Raw genomic sequence first — 19,857 nt, forward strand, 5'->3', positions numbered from 1 at the left:
GTCATATTATAAACGTAATACTGCCAAGACTGATGCATTTCTCATAAATTTTTCTCCTGCACTTGTTTAGGGTGTAGGGGTCTTATTTTAGAAGTTTGCATAGCAGGAAAATATCTAGGGGTCTGTATACCACAATGGGCTGCTGACATTGTGGTATGTATTAACTTCCCCCTTTCAGGGAAACTTGTTAACATTTCAATGGATGCTACAGGCGGTATCGTGGTTGGGTAGAAATGTTGCATTAAAACAGATTCTGTACCCAAGTTAATGTAATGTACTTTTCCATACTAAGCAGATTCCTCTATCAGTGCTTAAAGTCTATGCAGTATTTCTTACAGATGTAAGAAAATTAATCTAGGCTTTCTAGATGTGCAATGTTATTAGCAAAATCTAAAGGGGGACTTTCATTCCCAGATTTGGAAAGATACCAAACAGCTTTTCTGAGCCAGTTTTGAACGGCTTTGTGGTGGATAGACCTACACCATTGGTACTGTTAGAATGCAGTAGGTGTCACCCATTATTTATTTTTTTGTACAACGTGATTTATTGTGGTTACCATTGTCCTGTAAAATCCCAATGAACTCACAGCTGTGGTGGCCTCAATTGCTGCATGGTAGAGCTATTTTGAGGCTGGATGAGTTGTTTTCCTACTACAAACCTGTTCCTAGATGCTACAGCTGCCTTGATTCCAGATGAGATTTAATTACTGCAGATTAAGGGGGTGGTGTCTCTAGGAGACCATGTTCAACGGGGAACTACTTTTATGGCTGTATTCAAAAGAAATATTATGTTCCCTCTAAGGACTTCAACAAATACCTCCAGTGGCACCACTGGTTATGTAGCCACCATCTGGGATCACAGCATTTAGTAGTTATGCCCAAATATATAGAGACTTGCGCTAGCAGAGTATAAAAAGGGTATTACAAGGTGGTGTAGTTTGATGGGTTCCTTGAAACCTGTGCTCTTTTCAGCATCAAAATGGGAAGATCTTTCTACACATCACTGAAGCTCTATATTTAAATGCATTTCCCATACTGAAATGTTTTATAAGCTTATCCATAGGTTGTACTTAACATCTGTAAGGCTTCATAAAATTTCCTATCTCTAGCCAATGTTGACAGAACTGCAGCAAGGTTGGAGATTTCATGTGTTCCGTCATGCCTGAAACAGTTGCCCATAGGCGTCAGATTTTAAACTGGGATTAACATAACCCCAGATCCCATAATAGCGTTTTCACTTGCAGCATGGCACACTGGTCTGACTATTCGCAGCCAGTGAATGCTCCATTAAATTTCTACTAGGAATGAAGGGAGCAAACACCGGCTGCAAAGAGTCACAGCCTGGCATGCCATGCAGGAAGCAGTATCGCAGCATGCTGCATCACAGCAAAGAGGAGCATGGCTACATCTGTATGTTAATATCCACTAAGGCCCTCATTGCCTACTGGCGATTGGAAGTGGTGCAAAACTTTAGCTATAGAGAATTAAGTGCAAGCCCTCCGAGACAGCGAGTGGTCTCTTCTTCGGCTACTAATCTGTTAACGAAATGCTTTGGTTGGAGTGGAGTGAATATAGGGCAGACTCTACAGCGCAAGTTGCAGCAGGAAACTATTTGGCCCCTACAAATGCCTTTGGGGTTAGACCATAATGTGGATTCATATTTATGTACCTTGCTGTTACTTATTTTTGTATAATTTTTGCAATAGGTTACATTTTTAGTGTTAGTACAATTTTTTTTGTATGCATCCTGGACTTGGGGCCTTATCCTACTACACTTCCATTTGTGTTTAGGATGTTTTTATTGTATGTCAGTATTGACTATATATGCTGCTTTGTGCAATTTCAATAAAAATGTAATGTAAAAAAAAAAAAAATTGGGTATAAAAGTCTTCCAAGTACAGTTTCAACCATGCGTCATTCAATTTAAAAAAAAAAAACAAGACCAATTTACCAAAATCATTTATTAAAATAATCCATCCAAAATGCTGCAGATTGCTCCTGTAAAAGAAACATTTACATATTGAAGAGTAGGTTTCACCAACTGTAGAATGTTGACAATTCTTAAAATATTTTACGTGTCTTTCAAAGCAACTTTAGTATACCTCATTTATTGCCACTTTGTTGAAAACCGTGCAGGCCAAACTGGATGACATTTTCACTAATCCTGCAAAAGATTTTATAAGGTTTTAAATCTATTCAAATGTCCACTTCAATAAAAAAAACAAAAAAATAAAAAAATAAAAACACATCCACATTCTTATTGGGGCATTAATTTAACACCCCCTACGCAAAATACAGGAAGATTATGAAATCTTAGCTGGGTACACACTAGATGGCATGTACAATTTGCCAATAACAACCATCTTTAAAGACAGTTTGTATTGTCCAGTGTATGCACTATCGCTAGCAATGTGCGCTCTCCCGCAGGCTGTTACCGAAGTCATATGTACAAGCAGCTCAATTTTCACAATGTTATTGACTAGGAGCAAATTGTGCGGTGTGTACACTAGTAACAAGACTTGTTAAATTAGGCTAAAAACCCAACAATTTGTTAGTCAAAAGACTTGCGTATATTGTTTGCTCATTTGGAAAATCACTCTGCGTATGCAAAATATAGTTTGTCTGGGAGTTCCATGAAATCATGAGTGACATTTTCATATGCATGTCTAAAGTTATATTGGAAGACCATTATTAGTTTAGCTTTATGGATAATCCATCTTCCTACACAATTTACATTAAAACATGCAGAAAGCGTCAAGTGTATTTAGCAAACATACCTTAAGTCAAAAACTTAGCAGTTGATGTCAGCCAGTATCCAGATTCCATACCTAAAAGGTAAGTAAACATTATGGTCTAGAAAATAAAGTTTAAGTCCATTTAATGCTTGTATTTTGGTGAAACTGAAATGATCTTAACGATCATTTTAAGTTATCAAATCTTGGGGAAATTGTTTAAGTCAATACAGTAGATTTGACTTTATTAACAAATAACAGAGCAGAGTCTATATGTAGGACTTACTTACTGAAATGGAACTACAAAGCAGGTTTGATTACTTAACAGCCAAACCGCCACAAATTTAATGGTGTTAAGAATCAGGCCTTTAAAACTCAATCTTTACTAGTATTATCTGCAGTACAGATGTAGATCTGCTGCAATTTAGTCTTTTGTGCACGTAATGCATATTTAGAATAGGGGAAACAAACTAATGCATCTTAATATAAAGGTTTCAGTTTCAAGTTAAAATATATTGGCTAAGTATTCCAAATAGAGTACTAGCATCCCCACAAGTTCATAGGATACAGCTGCCTGCCTAAACTGCCAAAGCATTTCTACCCCATTACATCCCCTTATTCATTAGCTGCTTAAAAATGCAGTTCTTTGAACAACTTTTACAGGTATTGTCCAAAGAAAACTTGAACACCTGTAAGAGATGTCACTTAATTTACAGACTCCTTGTAAAAAAAAAAAAAAAAAGAAAAAAAGAAAAAAAAGCTAAATATCACAAACTGCACCTTTATAGCAGCATGTGTATTCTGACACCACACTTCTGATGTTTTAATGACAATTACAAACCATTCAAACACAATGCAGCGCTTTACCCTCATTGATGTGTACACATTACAGGACCATGTTTCTACTGTACAGCAATTTAGTGTACTATCCACAGAAACTGGTCATGTCTTCATTTCTAGGAATATCATGAATACCGAGATCACATGGCAGAACTAGACACTGCCATGTCCTACTGCAAACAAAGGTACAGCGTTACTACCTAAGAGCACATTACTAAACCACAACAATTTATTCAAACCCAGCGTTGCATTACATTCGTTTTTCTAGACTTTAAAGAAAGGTGGTGAGGGAGTGACTGAATGAAAGTTTACTGCTCATTAGCATGTGTAATTGGCCTACACAGGAACATGGCATAAAGCCTTTTTGCGTTTACTGGCCAATTACCAAGCAGTGGCTAGGTCAGTGAGTAAATCCTTAACTTCCAAAAACATGTAGGAAGGACAAGATTGTACATTCTACAGTGAAGACTCAAGTTAAAATACGTTAAGTATTCTAATCCCGTTATTGAAGTCAAACAGTTATTCAAGTTAAGCAGAGTGAGATACTGTGCACAAGATCAGAAATCGTGCACATGATCAGAAATCAGGCCAATGAAAAGTCTATTTGATTTATTCAAGACTAGCGGGTAGTCAACTCAGGCTTTTCCCACATTGAACAGACCAAACCTATATATGGTAACAAAATCCATCCTACATCTATTAAGTGCAAATTTTTGACAGCCTGTCTGGTGTTCATACATTAAAATATATGAAGGAACACTCCAATAAACTAATATCTACTGAAATTTGAAATACACAAGTGGGTTGAGTTTGTGAATAGATTCAGTTATTTGTACAGTCCTAGCCAGATATCCACGGAACAGAGGCCAACCTATAACAAGGTTCGATTCTGATTGAAAAACTGAAAGTCTACCCAAAATTCACTTTAATTATACAATTGTTCAGTTAATACAATCTGAAATTTAATTTTTTATTATTTTTAAAATACTTTAGTTGCCACAAACAAGCTATTTTAGAAACATTTTAAGATAAATATAGGGAAAGTGAACAATTAGTAAACTCCATATTTAATGCTGGAAGACATTAATGGAAACAATTTTGGGGTGCTTTAGTTCTGTCTTGGAAATTTAGCTCCCGGGCTAAAGGTGCCCCATACACCTATACGACTTCTTCATGGGAGAAGTCACACAAGATGTCAATTGAACAGCACTGCAGCTACCCAGGAGGCAGGATCGCATACGATACATTGTATGTGGTCCTTTTGCATATGATATATCATATGTGATCCCAGCCATGAATGTGGGATCTGACATCTATAGTGCAGTACTTCCGATCTAGGGGCTCAGATCAGATACCCACTGGACCGCGCATTGATCAGAGGTAGAGCGTATGCTATTTGCCCGTTTTCATCAGACTTATTGGCCCGAAACATCAGAATTGGGCAAAAATCACACTACGGGTGTGTACACACGGTGAGAGCCAAAACCGCAAGAAGAGTTAGTGCAGATTGCAAGGCGAAAGTCACCTTGCGATCCCGATGCGCTGTCCCGCCAGGTTGGCATCGCAAGAAAAGATACTGTGCAGGCAAGTCAATCCTTGCTAGATCGGTGTACTATCTAGTTCATCTCACATAAGCCAAAATCGTAAGCACACAGTCCACATCTCAAGAAAAGTTAATCAAAATCGGTGGTGCTGGGCTCCGGGGAGTTCAAGGGAAATCGCAAGTGAAAATCAGGCATAGCAAGGATCTCACCGTGTGTACACACCCTAATGTATGGATGGGCACCTCAAGTGCCCAAGAGCTATTCAACAACTTCCTGCAATACCCAAGATTGGCTGCACTAAGCTGCAGCTCTCAGGCTCAATAAAGCCGTTAGGTCATTAACCTCAAAATGGCTTTTGCTATGCACACTATGCAATATCGTTCACGATCCGAACGATATTGTTCAGTCCTGACCAATACTGCATAATGTGTACATGCGATCAGACACCGGATGCGCGCTCCCGTGGATCGCACGTGGATGTTGGACTGCATGCAGTCTTGATGAGGTGATATTGTATGGTTTGAATTCCAGTGATACGGTTTCTAGACTTCATTTGACAGTTTGTAGTGTGTACGCATGATCCGATACGTCAACTAATACAATATCATACGATATTGTATCGTATGGGATTGCATGATGTGTATATAGCATGACAGCAGAATTTTGATCACACCTCAGGAATGTGAGCATAAATCTCTTAAGTGCAGCATCAGGACTAGGTACTGGAACCAAATAGTTCCCAGGAACTTCATTGAATACCTGTAAGTTAATTGAACTACTCCATTAACAAGCAAACAGAATTCTGAAGATATTTTAAGGCCAAGTGTCACATGAACTTAGTCAGAATTGTAGACTAACGGAATATGCTGGTGCTATATACAGTATGTAAGGTACTCCGGTTTCCTCCCACGAGCCATACTGGTATGTAAATTGTCATCAGACAAAGCTCTCAATAGGGCCCAATTCAACTGTTCTCTGCGCTGGGCATCTTTTACAATGCGCATCTATTGGAGTTATTCAATTGTTGCTCCAATTAGATGCCCATTATCAGCTAAGGTGCCCAACAGCTCAGGGTTTAAGCTAGGGATGGCCATCGGTGGGTTATCCATTGATGGCAACCATCGATGGTTATCCCCGCTTTACTTTAAAGCGGGAAGGGCTTCTTAGGTGTCAGGGGTCAGAGCCACGCTCAGTCTCCAAACACATTGTAAGGGATAAAAAAAAAAAAAAATAAGAATTTACTCACCGGTAATTCTATTTCTCGTAGTCCGTAGTGGATGCTGGGAACTCCGTAAGGACCATGGGGGATAGCGGGCTCCGAAGGAGGCTGGGCACTCTAGAAAGATCTTAGACTACCTGGTGTGCACTGGCTCCTCCCACTATGACCCTCCTCCAAGCCTCAGTTAGGTACTGTGCCCGGACGAGCGTACACAATAAGGAAGGATTTTGAATCCCGGGTAAGACTCATACCAGCCACACCAATCACACCGTACAACTCGTGATATGAAACACAGTTAACAGTATGAAACAATAGAGCCTCTCAACAGATGGCTCAACAATAACCCGATTTAGTTAACCATAACTATGTACAAGTATTGCAGATAAACCGCACTTGGGATGGGCGCCCAGCATCCACTACGGACTACGAGAAATAGAATTACCGGTGAGTAAATTCTTATTTTCTCTAACGTCCTAGTGGATGCTGGGAACTCCGTAAGGACCATGGGGATTATACCAAAGCTCCCAAACGGGCGGGAGAGTGCGGATGACTCTGCAGCACTGAATGAGAGAACTCCAGGTCCTCCTCAGCCAGGGTATCAAATTTGTAGAATTTTTGCAAACGTGTTTGCCCCTGACCAAGTAGCTGCTCGGCAAAATTGTAAAGCCGAGACCTCTCGGGCAGCCGCCCAAGATGAGCCCACCTTCCTTGTGGAATGGGCATTGACAGATTTTGGCTGTGGCAGGCCTGCCACAGTATGTGCAAGCTGAATTGTACTACAAATCCAACGAGCAATAGTCTGCTTAGAAGCAGGAGCACCCAGCTTGTTAGGTGCATATAGGATAAACAGCGAGTCAGATTTTCTGACTCTAGCCGTTCTGGAAACATATATTTTCAGTGCCCTGACAACGTCTAGCAACTTGGAGTCCTCCAAGTCCCTAGTAGCCTAGGCACCACAATAGGCTGGTTCAGGTGAAACGCTGACACCACCTTTGGGAGAAACTGGGGACGAGTCCTCAATTCTGCCCTATCCATATGGAAAATCAAATAAGGGCTTTTACAAGACAAAGCCGCCAACTTTGATACTCGCCTGGCAGAAGCCAAGGCCAATAACATAACCACCTTCCACGTGAGATATTTCAGATCCACGGTTTTTAGTGGTTCAAACCAATGTGATTTTAAGAAACTCAACACCACGTTGAGATCCCAAGGTGCCACAGGAGGCACAAACGGGGGCTGACTCTGCAGCACTCCTTTTATAAATGTCTGAACTTCAGGTACTGAAGCTAGTTCTTTTTGAAAGAAAATCGACAGAGCCGAGATCTGTACCTTAATGGAACCCAATTTAAGGCCCATAGTCACTCCTGCTTGCAGGAAATGCAGAAATCGACCTAGTTGAAATTCCTCTGTTGGGGCCCTTTCGGCCTCACACCATGCAACATATTTTCGCCATATGCGGTGATAATGAGTTGCTGTAACCTCTTTTCTGGCTTTAGTAAGCGTAGGAATGACTTCCTCCGGAATGCCCTTTTCCTTCAGGATCCGGCGTTCAACCGCCATGCCGACAAACGCAGCCGCGGTAAGTCTTGGAACAGACAGGGCCCCTGCTGCCGCAGGTCCTGTCTGAGTGGCAGAGGCCATGGGTCCTCTGATATAAATTCTTGAAGTTCTGGGTACCAAGCTCTTCTTGGCCATCCACGAGTATCGTTCTTACTCCTCGCCTTCTTATTATTCTCAGTACCTTTGGTATGAGAGGCAGAGGGGAGAACACATAAACCGACTGGTACACCCACGGTGTTACCAGAGCGTCCATAGCTATCGCCTGAGGGTCCCTTGACCCGGTGCAATATCTTTTATAGCTTTTTGTTGAGGCGGGACGCCATCATGTCCACCTGTGGCCTTTCCCAATGGTGTACAATCCTATTGGAAGACTTCTGGAGGAAGTCCCCATTCTCCCGGGTGGAGGTCGTGTCTGTTGAGAAGATCTGCTTCCCAGTTGTCCACTCCGGGAATGAACACTGCTGACAGTGCTAACACATGATTTTCCGCCTATCGGAGAATCCTTGTGGCTTCTGCCATCGCCATCCTGCTTCTTGTGCTGCCCTGTTGGTTTACATGGGCGACTGCCGTGATGTTGTCTGATTGGATCAGTACCGGCTGGTTTTGAAGCAGAGGCCTTGCCGGCCTCAGGGCATTGTAAATGGCCCTCAGGTCCAGAATATTTATGTGTAGGGAAATAACCTGACTTGACCAAAGTCCCTGGAAATTTCTTCCCTGTGTGACTGCCTCCCAGCCTCAAAGGCTGGAATCCATGGTCACTAGAACCTAGTCCTGTATGCCGAACCTGCGGCCCTCTTGAAGATGGGCACTCTGCAGCCACCACAGTAGAGATACCCTGGTCCTTGGAGACAGGGTTATCAGCCTATGCATCGGAAGATGCGATCCGGACCACTTGTCCAACAGGTCCCTCTGAAAAGTTCTTGTATGGAACCTGCCTAATGGGATTGCTTCGTAGGAAGCTACCATTTTTCCCAGGACTCGCGTGCAATGATGCACCGCTACCTATTTTGGCTTCAGGAGGTCTCTGACTAGAGATGACAACTCCTTGGCTTTCTCCTCCGGGAGAAACACTATTTCTGGTTTATGTCCAGAACCATCCCCAGGAACAGTAGATGTGTCATAGGAACCAGCTGTGACTTTGGACTGTTTAGAATCCAACCATGCTGTTGTAGCACTTTCCAAAATAGTGCTACCCCGACTACCAACTGCTCCTTGGACCTCGCCCTTATAACGAGATTGTCCAAGTACGGGATAATTACAACTCCCTTTTTTTGAAGGAGTATCAACATTTCGGCCATTACCTTGATAAAACACCCTCGGTGCCATGTACAGTCCAAACGGCAGTGTCTGGACTTGGTAATGGTAATCCTGTACCACAAATCCGAGGTACTCCTGGCGAGGATGGTAAATGGGGACATGCAGGTAAGCATCCTTGATGTCCCAGGATACCATGTAATCCCCCTCGTCCAGGCTTGGAATAACCGCCCTGAGCGATTCCATCTTGAACTTGAATTTTTGTGTTCAAGGATTTTAAATATAAAATGGGTCACACCGAACCATGCGGTTTCGGTACCCCAACCCGTGTGGAATAGTAACCCCGTCCTTGTTGAAGTAGGGGCACCTTGAGTATTACCTGCTGGGAATACCGCTTATTAATTGCCTCTAGCACAGCCTCCCTGCCTGAGGGAGTTGTCAGCAAGGCATATTTTAGGAAACGGCTGGGGGGAGACATCTCGAATTCCAGCTTGTACCCCTGAAATACTACTTGAAAGAAACAGGGATCCACCTGTGAGCGAGCCCACTAATTGCTGAAATTTTTGAGACGGCCCCCCACCGTACCTGGCTACACCTGTGGAGCACCCGCGTCATGGTGTGGCCTCACAGGAGGCGGGGGAAGAATCTTGATTCTGGGAACAGGCTGACTGGTGCAGCTTTTTTCCCTCTACCCTTGTCTCTGTACAGAAAGGAAGCGCCATTTGACCCGCTTGCTTTTCTGAAGCCGAAAGGACTGTACCTTTGTCTGTGAGGAAACCTGAGGTAAAATTATTTCTTCCCAGCAGTTGCTGTGGATACGAGGTCCCAGAGACCATCCCCAAATAATTCCTCACCCTTATAAGGCTCTCTATGCGCTTTTTAAGTCAGCATCACCTGTCCAGTGACAGGTCTCTAATACCCTCCTGACAGAATGGACATTACATTTATTTTGGATGCCAGCCGGCAAAATATCCCTCTGTGCATCCCCCATATATAAGACGACGTCTTTAATATGTTTTTATGTTTTCCAACTAGTATCCCTGTTTGACAGGGTCACCGACCACGCTGCAGCAGCACTATCTGCAGGTCTCAGTCTAGTACCTGAGTGTGTAAATACAGACTTCAGGATAGCCTCCTGTTTTTTATCAACAGGTACCTATTAAAGTGGCCGTATCCTAAGACGGCAGTGCCACCCTTTTTGACTAACGTGTGAGCGCCTTATCCACCCTAGGGGATATCTCCCAGCGTAACTTATCCACCTGGCGGGAAAGGGTACGCCATCAGTAACTTTTTATAAATTACCAGTTTCTTAACGGGGGAACCCACGCTTTCACACACTTCATTTATTCATCTGATGGGGGAACAAAACACTGCCTGTTTTTTCTCCCCAAACCTAAAAACCCATTTTTAGAGGTGCTTGGGTTAAAGTCAGAAATGTATAACACATTTTTTTTTATTGCCGGGATCACGTCACGGATGTTCCTAGTGGATTGTGTATATGTCTCCACCTTGTCGACACTGGAGTCAGACTCCGTGTCGACATCTGTGTCTGCCATCTGAGAGAGCGGGCGTTTTTGAGCCCCTGATGGCCTTTGAGACGCCTGGGCAGGCGCGGGCTGCGAAGCCGGCTGTCCCACAGCTGTTACGTCATCCACCCTTTTATGTAAGGAGTTGACACTGTCGGTTAATACCTTTCACCTATCCATCCACTCTGGTGTCGGCCCCACAGGGGGCGACATCACATATATCGGCCTCTGTTCTGTCACCATATAAGCCTCCTCATTCAACATGTCGACACAGCCGTACCGACACACCGCAGACACACAGGGAATGCTCTAAACGAGGACAGGACCCACAAAAGCCCTTTGGGGGGACAGAGTAAGAGTATGCCAGCACACACCAGAGCGCTATATATATACAGGGACTAACTGAGTTATGTCCCTAATAGCTTTTATATAATATACTGTATACAGTGCCAATTTTAATGCCCCCCCTCTCTTTTCCCTCTTACTGTACTGTAGAATTGCAGGGAAGAGTCAGGGAGCTTCCCTCCAGCCGAGCTGTGAGGGAAAAATGGCGCCAGTGTGCTGAGGAGATAGGCTCCGCCCCTTTTTCGCGGCCTATTCTCCCGTTTTTTATGGAATTCTGGCAGGGGTATTTACCTCATATATAGCCCCTGGGGCCATATATTGAGGTATTTTAGCCAGCCAAGGTGTTTTTTATTGCTGCCTCAGGGCGCCCCCCCCAGCGCCCTGCACCCTCAGTGACCGGAGTGTGAAGTGTGTGAGAGGAGCAATGGCGCACAGCTGCAGTGCTGTGCGCTACCTTGGTGAAGACAGAGTCTTCATGCCGCCGATTTTCCGGACCATCTTCTTGCTTCTGGCTCTGTAAGGGGGACGGCGGCGCGGCTCCGGGACCGAACATCAAGGCTGGGCCTGCGGTCGATCCCTCTGGAGCTAATGGTGTCCAGTAGCCTAAGAAGCCCAATCCGGCTGCAAGCAGGCGAGTTCGCTTCTTCTCCCCTTAGTCCCTCGCTGCAGTGAGCCTGTTGCCAGCAGGTCTCACTGAAAATAACAAATTCTAAGACTATAACTTTCTAAGAGCTCAGGAGAGCCCCTAGTGTGCATCCAACCTCGGCCGGGCACGAAATCTAACTGAGGCTTGGAGGAGGGTCATAGTGGGAGGAGCCAGTGCACACCAGGTAGTCTAAGATCTTTCTAGAGTGCCCAGCCTCCTTCGGAGCCCGCTATCCCCCATGGTCCTTACGGAGTTCCCAGCATCCACTAGGACGTTAGAGAAAAAACTATTTGGTTGGCCTTTACCATCAATGGCAGGAAACCATGTGGTTCTCCATCATCGATGGCTAAAGTAATCAACATCTGCCATAAACCATCGATTTTGAATCGATGGTAGATTGCCATTCCTAGTTTAGCCCCAAAGCTGCTAAATCAGTCTAAAGTATTTGAATGGGCATCCAAGGTCAGGTTTAGTCGCCTAAATTATGGCATGAACACAACTTTCACATCTCTGGATGCTGCGGGAAAATAAATAAAGTGACTGCCGTGGCTTATGGAATGTATCAGAGAAAACGGAATAGCTCTAAGAGACGCCCATCACTATAGACTACCAGCAGGTGGCACGCACCAAAACTGAATCTGGCAGGGAATATGTATTATAAGATCATCTTGGGGAGGGACTGATGTGAATGGCCATATATCTGTTAAACTCTGAATATGTATACTCTATATAAAATAACGTTAAGTAAATGTTAAGTGTTACAGATTGGCAAGTACCAAGGGTCAATAGTCAGCATATGCTTAAGATAGATATTGATTATGGGGTATATTCAATTGAAGTCGAATTACGGCATGTATTTGTCACTATTTGACAGCTGAAACCCTCAACCAGGACACTGAATGACATTCAATTAAAAATGGATTCGACACGGCCTCTGTCGAAAAACGGACCAATCGTCGAATAGTGGGCGGCCTGGATTAGACTTCCCACCATTTGGAAACATACGATATAAAAAAAATATGATATATATGTTGGAAAACGCAGGGATTGTCCTAAAAAACGATTCCACAAGAGCTGACTAATGGCTGCTAGTCTCCCTGAAGTCTCAAAAACGGGAGTGAGGAGAGAGGAGTGGCTTTGGAGAAGTGTATCCTGGTAACTGGAATCATGGGTACATTTCCCTCAGTCAAGTACAGAAAAAAATATTCTTTTGAAAAATATAGATTATATAAAATACTGTGGGTCATAAATAGAAAAGCCAAGTAGATAATCCCTTCAAATATAAATAGATATGCTATTAGAAATCGAAAAAGCACCCAAAAAAAAAAAAGTAAGATTTCTTATCAGCTCACACCAGAAAAAGGAGGCGCAATGAAATTGACGAAATGATTGTCGAAAGGCACTGATGTCGAACAGACATTCTTCAATTTAATATACTTGTGTCGAAATGCCGCATTTTTAACATTACAGACATGAAAGTGTTGAATAGTAAAAAGTCGAAACTGAAACTACAGGTTTCGTCGATAAGTGCCGTATTGAATTGTCGAATCCGATTCTACATGTTTTTTGGTCGAAAAAGCTGTTTTTCGACAATTTCAGTAATTTGACATCAATTGAATATACCCCTATATCTAAAAAAAATAAGAATTTACTTACCGATAATTCTATTTCTCGTAGTCCGTAGTGGATGCTGGGGACTCCGTAAGGACCATGGGGAATAGCGGCTCCGCAGGAGACCGGGCACATCTAAAGAAAGCTTTAGGACTATCTGGTGTGCACTGGCTCCTCCCCCTATGACCCTCCTCCAAGCCTCAGTTAGGATACTGTGCCCGGACGAGCGTACACAATAAGGAAGGATTTTGAATCCCGGGTAAGACTCGTACCAGCCACACCAATCACACCGTACAACTTGTGATCTGAACCCAGTTAACAGCATGATAACAGAGGAGCCTCTAGAAAAGATGGCTCACTACAGCAATAACCCGATTTTTTGGTAACAATAACTATGTACCAGTATTGCAGACAATCCGCACTTGGGATGGGCGCCCAGCATCCACTACGGACTACGAGAAATAGAATTATCGGTAAGTAAATTCTTATTTTCTCTAACGTCCTAAGTGGATGCTGGGGACTCCGTAAGGACCATGGGGATTATACCAAAGCTCCCAAACGGGCGGGAGAGTGCGGATGACTCGGCAGCACCAAATGAGAGAACTCCAGGTCCTCCTCAGCCAGGATATCAATTTTGTAGAATTTTACAAACGTATTTGCTCCTGACCAAGTAACTGCTCGGCAAAGTTGTAAAGCAGAGACCCCTCGGGCAGCCGCCCAAGAAGAGCCCACCTTCCTTGTGGAGTGGGCATTTACAGATTTTTGGCTGTGGCAGGCCTGCCACAGAATGTGCAAGCTGAATTGTACTACAAATCCAACGAGCAATAGTCTGCTTAGAAGCAGGAGCACCCAGCTTGTTGGGTGCATACAGGATAAACAGAGAGTCAGATTTCCTGACTCCAGCCGTCCTGGAAACATATTTTCAGGGCCCTGACAACGTCTAGCAACTTGGAGTCCTCCAAGTCCCTAGTAGCCGCAGGCACCACAAATAGGTTGGTTCAGGCGAAACGCTGAAACCACCTTAGGGAGAAACGGAGGACGAGTCCTCAATTCCGCCCTGTCCGAATGGAAAATCAGATAAGGGCTTTTTCAGGATAAAGCCGCCAATTCTGACACGCGCCTGGCCCAGGCCAGGGCCAACAGCATGACCACTTTCCATGCGAGATATTTTAACTCCACAGATTTAAGTGGTTCAAACCAATGTGACTTTTGGAACCCAAAACTACATTGAGATCCCAAAGTGCCACTGGAGGCACAAAAGGAGGCTGTATATGCAGTACCCCTTTTACAAACGTCTGAACTTCAGGGACTGAAGCTAGTTCTTTTTGGAAGAAAATTGACGGCCGAAATTTGAACCTTAATGGACCCCAATTTCAGGCCCATAGACACTCCTGTTTGCAGGAAATGTAGGAATCGACCCAGTTGAATTTCCTCCGTCGGGCCTTACTGGCCTCGCACCACGCAACATATTTTCGCCAATCGCAGTGATAATGTTTTTGCGGTTACATCCTTCCTGGCTTTGATCAGGATAGGGATTCATCCGGAATGCCTTTTTTCCCTTCAGGATCCGGCGTTCAACCGCCATGCCGTCAAACGCAGCCGCGGTAAGTCTTGGAACATACAGGGTCCTTGCTGGAGCAGGTCCCTTCTTAGAGGTAGAGGCCACGGATCCTCCGTGAGCATCTCTTGAAGTTCCGGTTACCAAGTCCTTCTTGGCCAATCCGGAGCCACGAATATAGTGCTTACTCCTCTCCATCTTATCAATCTCAGTACCTTGGGTATGAGAGGCAGAGGAGGGAACACATACCCTGACTGGTACACCCACGGTGTTACCAGAGCGTCTACAGCTATTGCCTGAGGGTCCCTGGACCTGGCGCAATACCTGTCGAGTTTTTCCCAACGGTTTATAATCATGTGGAAGACTTCTGGGTGAAGTCCCCACTCTCCCGGGTGGAGGTCGTGCTGAGGAAGTCTGCTTCCCAGTTGTCCACTCCCGGAATGAATACTGCTGACAGTGCTATCACATGATTTTCCGCCCAGCGAAGAATCCTTGCAGCTTCTGCCATTGCCCTCCTGCTTCTTGTGCCACCCTGTCTGTTTACGTGGGTGACTGCCGTGATGTTGTCCGACTGGATCAACACCGGCTGACCTTGAAGCAGAGGTCTTGCTAAGCTTAGAGCATTGTAAATGTCCCTTAGCTTCAGGATATTTATGTGAAGTGATGTCTCCAGGCTTGACCATAAGCCCTGGATATTCCTTCCCTGTGTGACTGCTCCCCAGCCTCGCAGGCTGGCATCCGTGGTCACCAGGACCCAGTCCTGAATGCCGAATCTGCGGCCCTCTAGAAGATGAGCACTCTGCAACCACCACAGGAGGGACACCCTTGTCCTTTGTGACAGGGTTATCCGCTGATGCATCTGAAGATGCGACCCGGACCATTTGTCCAGCAGGTCCCACTGGAAAGTTCTTGCGTGGAATCTGCCGAATGGGATTGCTTCGTAGGAAGCCACCATTTTACCCAGAACCCTTGTGCATTGATGCACTGAGACTTAGCTCGGTTTTAGGAGGTTCCTGACTAGCTCGGATAACTCCCTGGCTTTCTCCTCCGGGAGAAACACCTTTTTCTGGACTGTGTCCAGGATCATCCATAGGAACAGAAGACAAGTCGTCGGAACCAGCTGCGATTTTGGAATATTGAGAATCCAATCGTGCTGCCGCAACACTACCTGAGATAGTGCTACACCGACCTCCAACTGTTCCCTGGATCTTACCCTTATCAGGGAATTGTCCAAGTAAGGGATAACTAAAATTCCCTTCCTTCGAAGGAATATCATTTCGGCCATTACCTTGGTAAAGACCCGGGGTGCCGTGGACCATCCATACGGCAGCGTCTGAACGGATAGTGACAGTTCTGTACCATAAACCTGAGGTACCCTTGGTGAGAAGGGTAAATTTTGACATGAAGGTAAGCATCCTTGATGTCCCGAGACATCATGTAGTCCCCTTCTTCCAGGTTCGCAATCACTGCTCTGAGTGACTCAATCTTGAATTTGAACCTCTGTATGTAAGTGTTCAAAGATTTTAGATTTAGAATCGGTCTCACCGAGCCGTCCGGCTTCGGTACCACAACAGTGTGGAATAATACCGTTCCCTGTTGCAGGAGGGGTATCTTGATTATCACCTGCTGGGAATACAGCTTGTGAATGGCTTCCAAAACTGCCTCCCTGTCAGAAGGAGACATCGGTAAAGCCGACTTTAGGAAACGGCGAGGGGGAGACGTCTCGAATTCTAATTTGTACCCCTGAGATATCACCTGAAGGATCCAGGGGTCTACTTGCGAGTGAGCCCACTGCGCGCTGAAATTCATTGAGACGGGCCCCCCACCGTGCCTGATTCTGCTTGTAAAGCCCCAGCGTATACTGAGGGCTTGGCAGAGGCGGGAGAGGGTTTCTGTTCCTGGGAACTGGCTGATTTCTGCAGCCTTTTTCCTCTCCCTCTGTCACGGGGCAGAAATGAGGAACCTTTTGCCCGCTTGTCCACGAAAAGACTGCGCCTGATAATACGGCGTCTTCTCATGTTGAGAGGCGACCTGGGGTACAAACATGGATTTCCCAGCTGTTGCCGTGGCCACCAGGTCTGAAAGACAGACTCCAAATAACTCCTCCCCTTAATAAGGCAATACTTCCAAATGCCGTTTGGAATACGCATCACCTGACCACTGACGTGTCCATAACCCTCTACTGGTAGAAATGGACAACGCACTTAGACTTGATGCCAGTCGGCAAATATTCCGCTGTGCATCACGCATATATAGAAATGCATCTTTTAAATGCTCTATAGGCAAAAATATACTGTCCCTATCTAGGGTATCAATATTTTCAGTCAGGGAATCCTACCACGCCAACCCAGCACTGCACATCCAGGCTGAGGCGATTGCTGGTCGCAGTATAACACCAGTATGTGTGTAAATACATTTTAGGATACCCTCCTGCTTTCTATCAGCAGGATCCTTAAGGGCGGCCATCTCAGGAGGGTAGAGCCCTTACAAGCGTGTGAGCGCTTTATCCACCCTAGGGGGTGTTTCCCAACGCACCCTAACCTCTGGCGGGAAAGGATATAATGCCAATAACATTTTAGAAATCATCAGTTGTTATCGGGGGAAACCCACGCATCATCACACACCTCATTTAATTTCTCAGATTCAGGAAAACTACAGGTAGTTTTTCCTCACCGAACATAATACCCCTTTTTGGTGGTACTCGTATTATCAGAAATGTGTAAAACATTTTTCATTGCCTCAATCATGTAACGTGTGGCCCTACTGGAAGTCACATTTGTCTCTTCACCGTCGACACTGGAGTCAGTATCCGTGTCGGCGTCTATATCTGCCATCTGAGGTAACGGGCGCTTTAGAGCCCCTGACGGCCTATGAGACATCTGGACAGGCACAAGCTGAGTAGCCGGCTGTCTCATGTCAACCACTGTCTTTTATACAGAACTGACACTGTCACGTAATTTCTTCCAACAGTTCATCCACTCAGGTGTCGACCCCCTAGGGGGTGACATCACTAATACAGGCAATCTGCTCCGTCTCCACATCATTTTTCTCCTCATACATGTCGACACAAAAGTACCGACATACAGCACACACACAGGGAATGCTCTGATAGAGGACAGGACCCCACTAGCCCTTTGGGGAGACAGAGGGAGAGTTTGCCAGCACACACCAGAGCGCTATATATATATATATATATATATATATATATATATATATATATATATATATATATATATATATATATATATATATATATATATATATATATATATATACACACACACACATATACACACACACACACACAGGGATAACCTTATATAAGTGTTTTTCCCCTTATAGCTGCTGTATAGTTAATACTGCGCCTAATTAGTGCCCCCCTCTCTTTTTTAACCCTTTCTGTAGTGTAGTGACTGCAGGGGAGAGCCAGGGAGCTTCCCTCCAACGGAGCTGTGAGGGAAAATGGCGCCAGTGTGCTGAGGAGATAAGGCCGCCGATAAGAGGCTCCGCCCCCTTATGTATTCTGGCAGGGGTTAAATGCATCCATATAGCCCAGGAGCTATATGTGATGCATTTTTTTTTGCCATCCAAGGTGTTTTTATTGCGTCTCAGGGTGCCCCCCCCCCCCAGCGCCCTGCACCCTCAGTGACCGGAGTGTGAAGTGTGCTGAGAGCAATGGCGCACAGCTGCAGTGCTGTGCGCTACCTTGTTGAAGACAGGACGTCTTCTGCCGCCGATTTTCCGGACCTCTTCTGCCTCTGTAAGGGGGCCGGCGGCGCGGCTCTGGGACCCATCCAAGCTGGGCCTGTGATCGTCCCTCTGGAGCTAATGTCCAGTAGCCTAAGAAGCCCAATCCACTCTGCACGCAGGTGAGTTCGCTTCTTCTCCCCTTAGTCCCTCGATGCAGTGAGCCTGTTGCCAGCAGGTCTCACTGAAAATAAAAAACCTAAACTAAAACTTTCACTAAGAAGCTCAGGAGAGCCCCTAGTGTGCACCCTTCTCGTTCGGGCACAAAGATCTAACTGAGGCTTGGAGGAGGGTCATAGGGGGAGGAGCCAGTGCACGCCAGATAGTCCTAAAGCTTTCTTTAGATGTGCCCAGTCTCCTGCGGAGACGCTATTCCCCATGGTCCTTACGGAGTCCCCAGCATCCACTTAGGACGTTAGAGAAATAAAAAATTAGTTCAGTATGTTTAAGGACAAAAAAAATTTTTATATACACTATATCGACGAGAACAGTCTAAACCAGTGGTTCTCAACTCAGTCCTCAAGTATCCTCAACTGTTCATGTTTTCCAGGTCACCGAGCACTTGAACAGGTGTATTCATTATTCACTGACATTTTAAGAGACCCACAGGTGGAGCAAATTATTTCACTTGCAATCCTGTGAGGAGACCTGGAAAACAAACTGTTGGGGGTACTTGATGACTGAGGTTGAGAACCACTGGTCTAAACTACATTACAAGTGCTTATGGTCCCAAGAATGACAGTTCTAGAAATTCTCATTTAAAATTTAATTGGAGCAAATTCATTAAATACTAATTATGACATCAGCCAAAACCGGTTTATAGATCTTTTGTATGACGCTTGCGAAAATAAAGTGTGATTTTCTGCTCAACAGAAGAAAAAGCTACTTAAATAAGCAACTAGAATTGTGTTTTCAGAAAGGTATGACAAATAGCTTTAGAGCAACACGTTGCAAACATAAAATCTGTCACAGATTAAACCAGTTGCACACTACATAAAAGCAGAAACAGAGGATACTTTGCATGAAACTAAACAGCCTTCACTACTGCCAACAAGTTTGTCAAGTGAGTTTCCATGCACTTTGAACACTGACCAAATATACATTGCAGATCTTACAAAGTATGTCAACTTAGTTACACTTTGCAAAGACTTGCGTTTTTTCAGTTGTCTTCTACTTTAGAAGCCAATGAAATCACTTGGACTTTCATCTGGAAAGTTCACCAAGTACTGGAGGCACAAAGCCTACACATACGTGCACTATTACATGAAAACCAGAG

General features: G+C 44.7%; 1 protein-coding gene across 4 annotated transcripts in view; it reads right to left on the reverse strand.

Annotated features, from left to right (window-relative positions):
* Nucleotides 1-1,945: 1,945 nt before the first annotated feature.
* The window catches only part of SFPQ (splicing factor proline and glutamine rich), a 94,732-nt gene continuing 76,820 nt past the window's right edge, over nt 1,946-19,857 (reverse strand). For all 4 annotated transcript variants that reach the window (XM_063954422.1, XM_063954420.1, XM_063954421.1 and 1 more), the window contains 3 exons: nt 2,777-2,827; nt 2,102-2,163; nt 1,946-1,997 (listed from right to left, as the gene is read on the reverse strand). In XM_063954422.1, the coding sequence (XP_063810492.1) occupies nt 2,804-2,827 (24 nt within the window). In that variant the 3' untranslated portion in view covers nt 1,946-1,997; nt 2,102-2,163; nt 2,777-2,803. The remainder of the gene's footprint in view (nt 1,998-2,101; nt 2,164-2,776; nt 2,828-19,857) is intronic.

This window comes from Pseudophryne corroboree, chromosome 2, assembly GCF_028390025.1.
Source record: "Pseudophryne corroboree isolate aPseCor3 chromosome 2, aPseCor3.hap2, whole genome shotgun sequence".
Lineage (NCBI taxonomy): Eukaryota > Metazoa > Chordata > Amphibia > Anura > Myobatrachidae > Pseudophryne > Pseudophryne corroboree.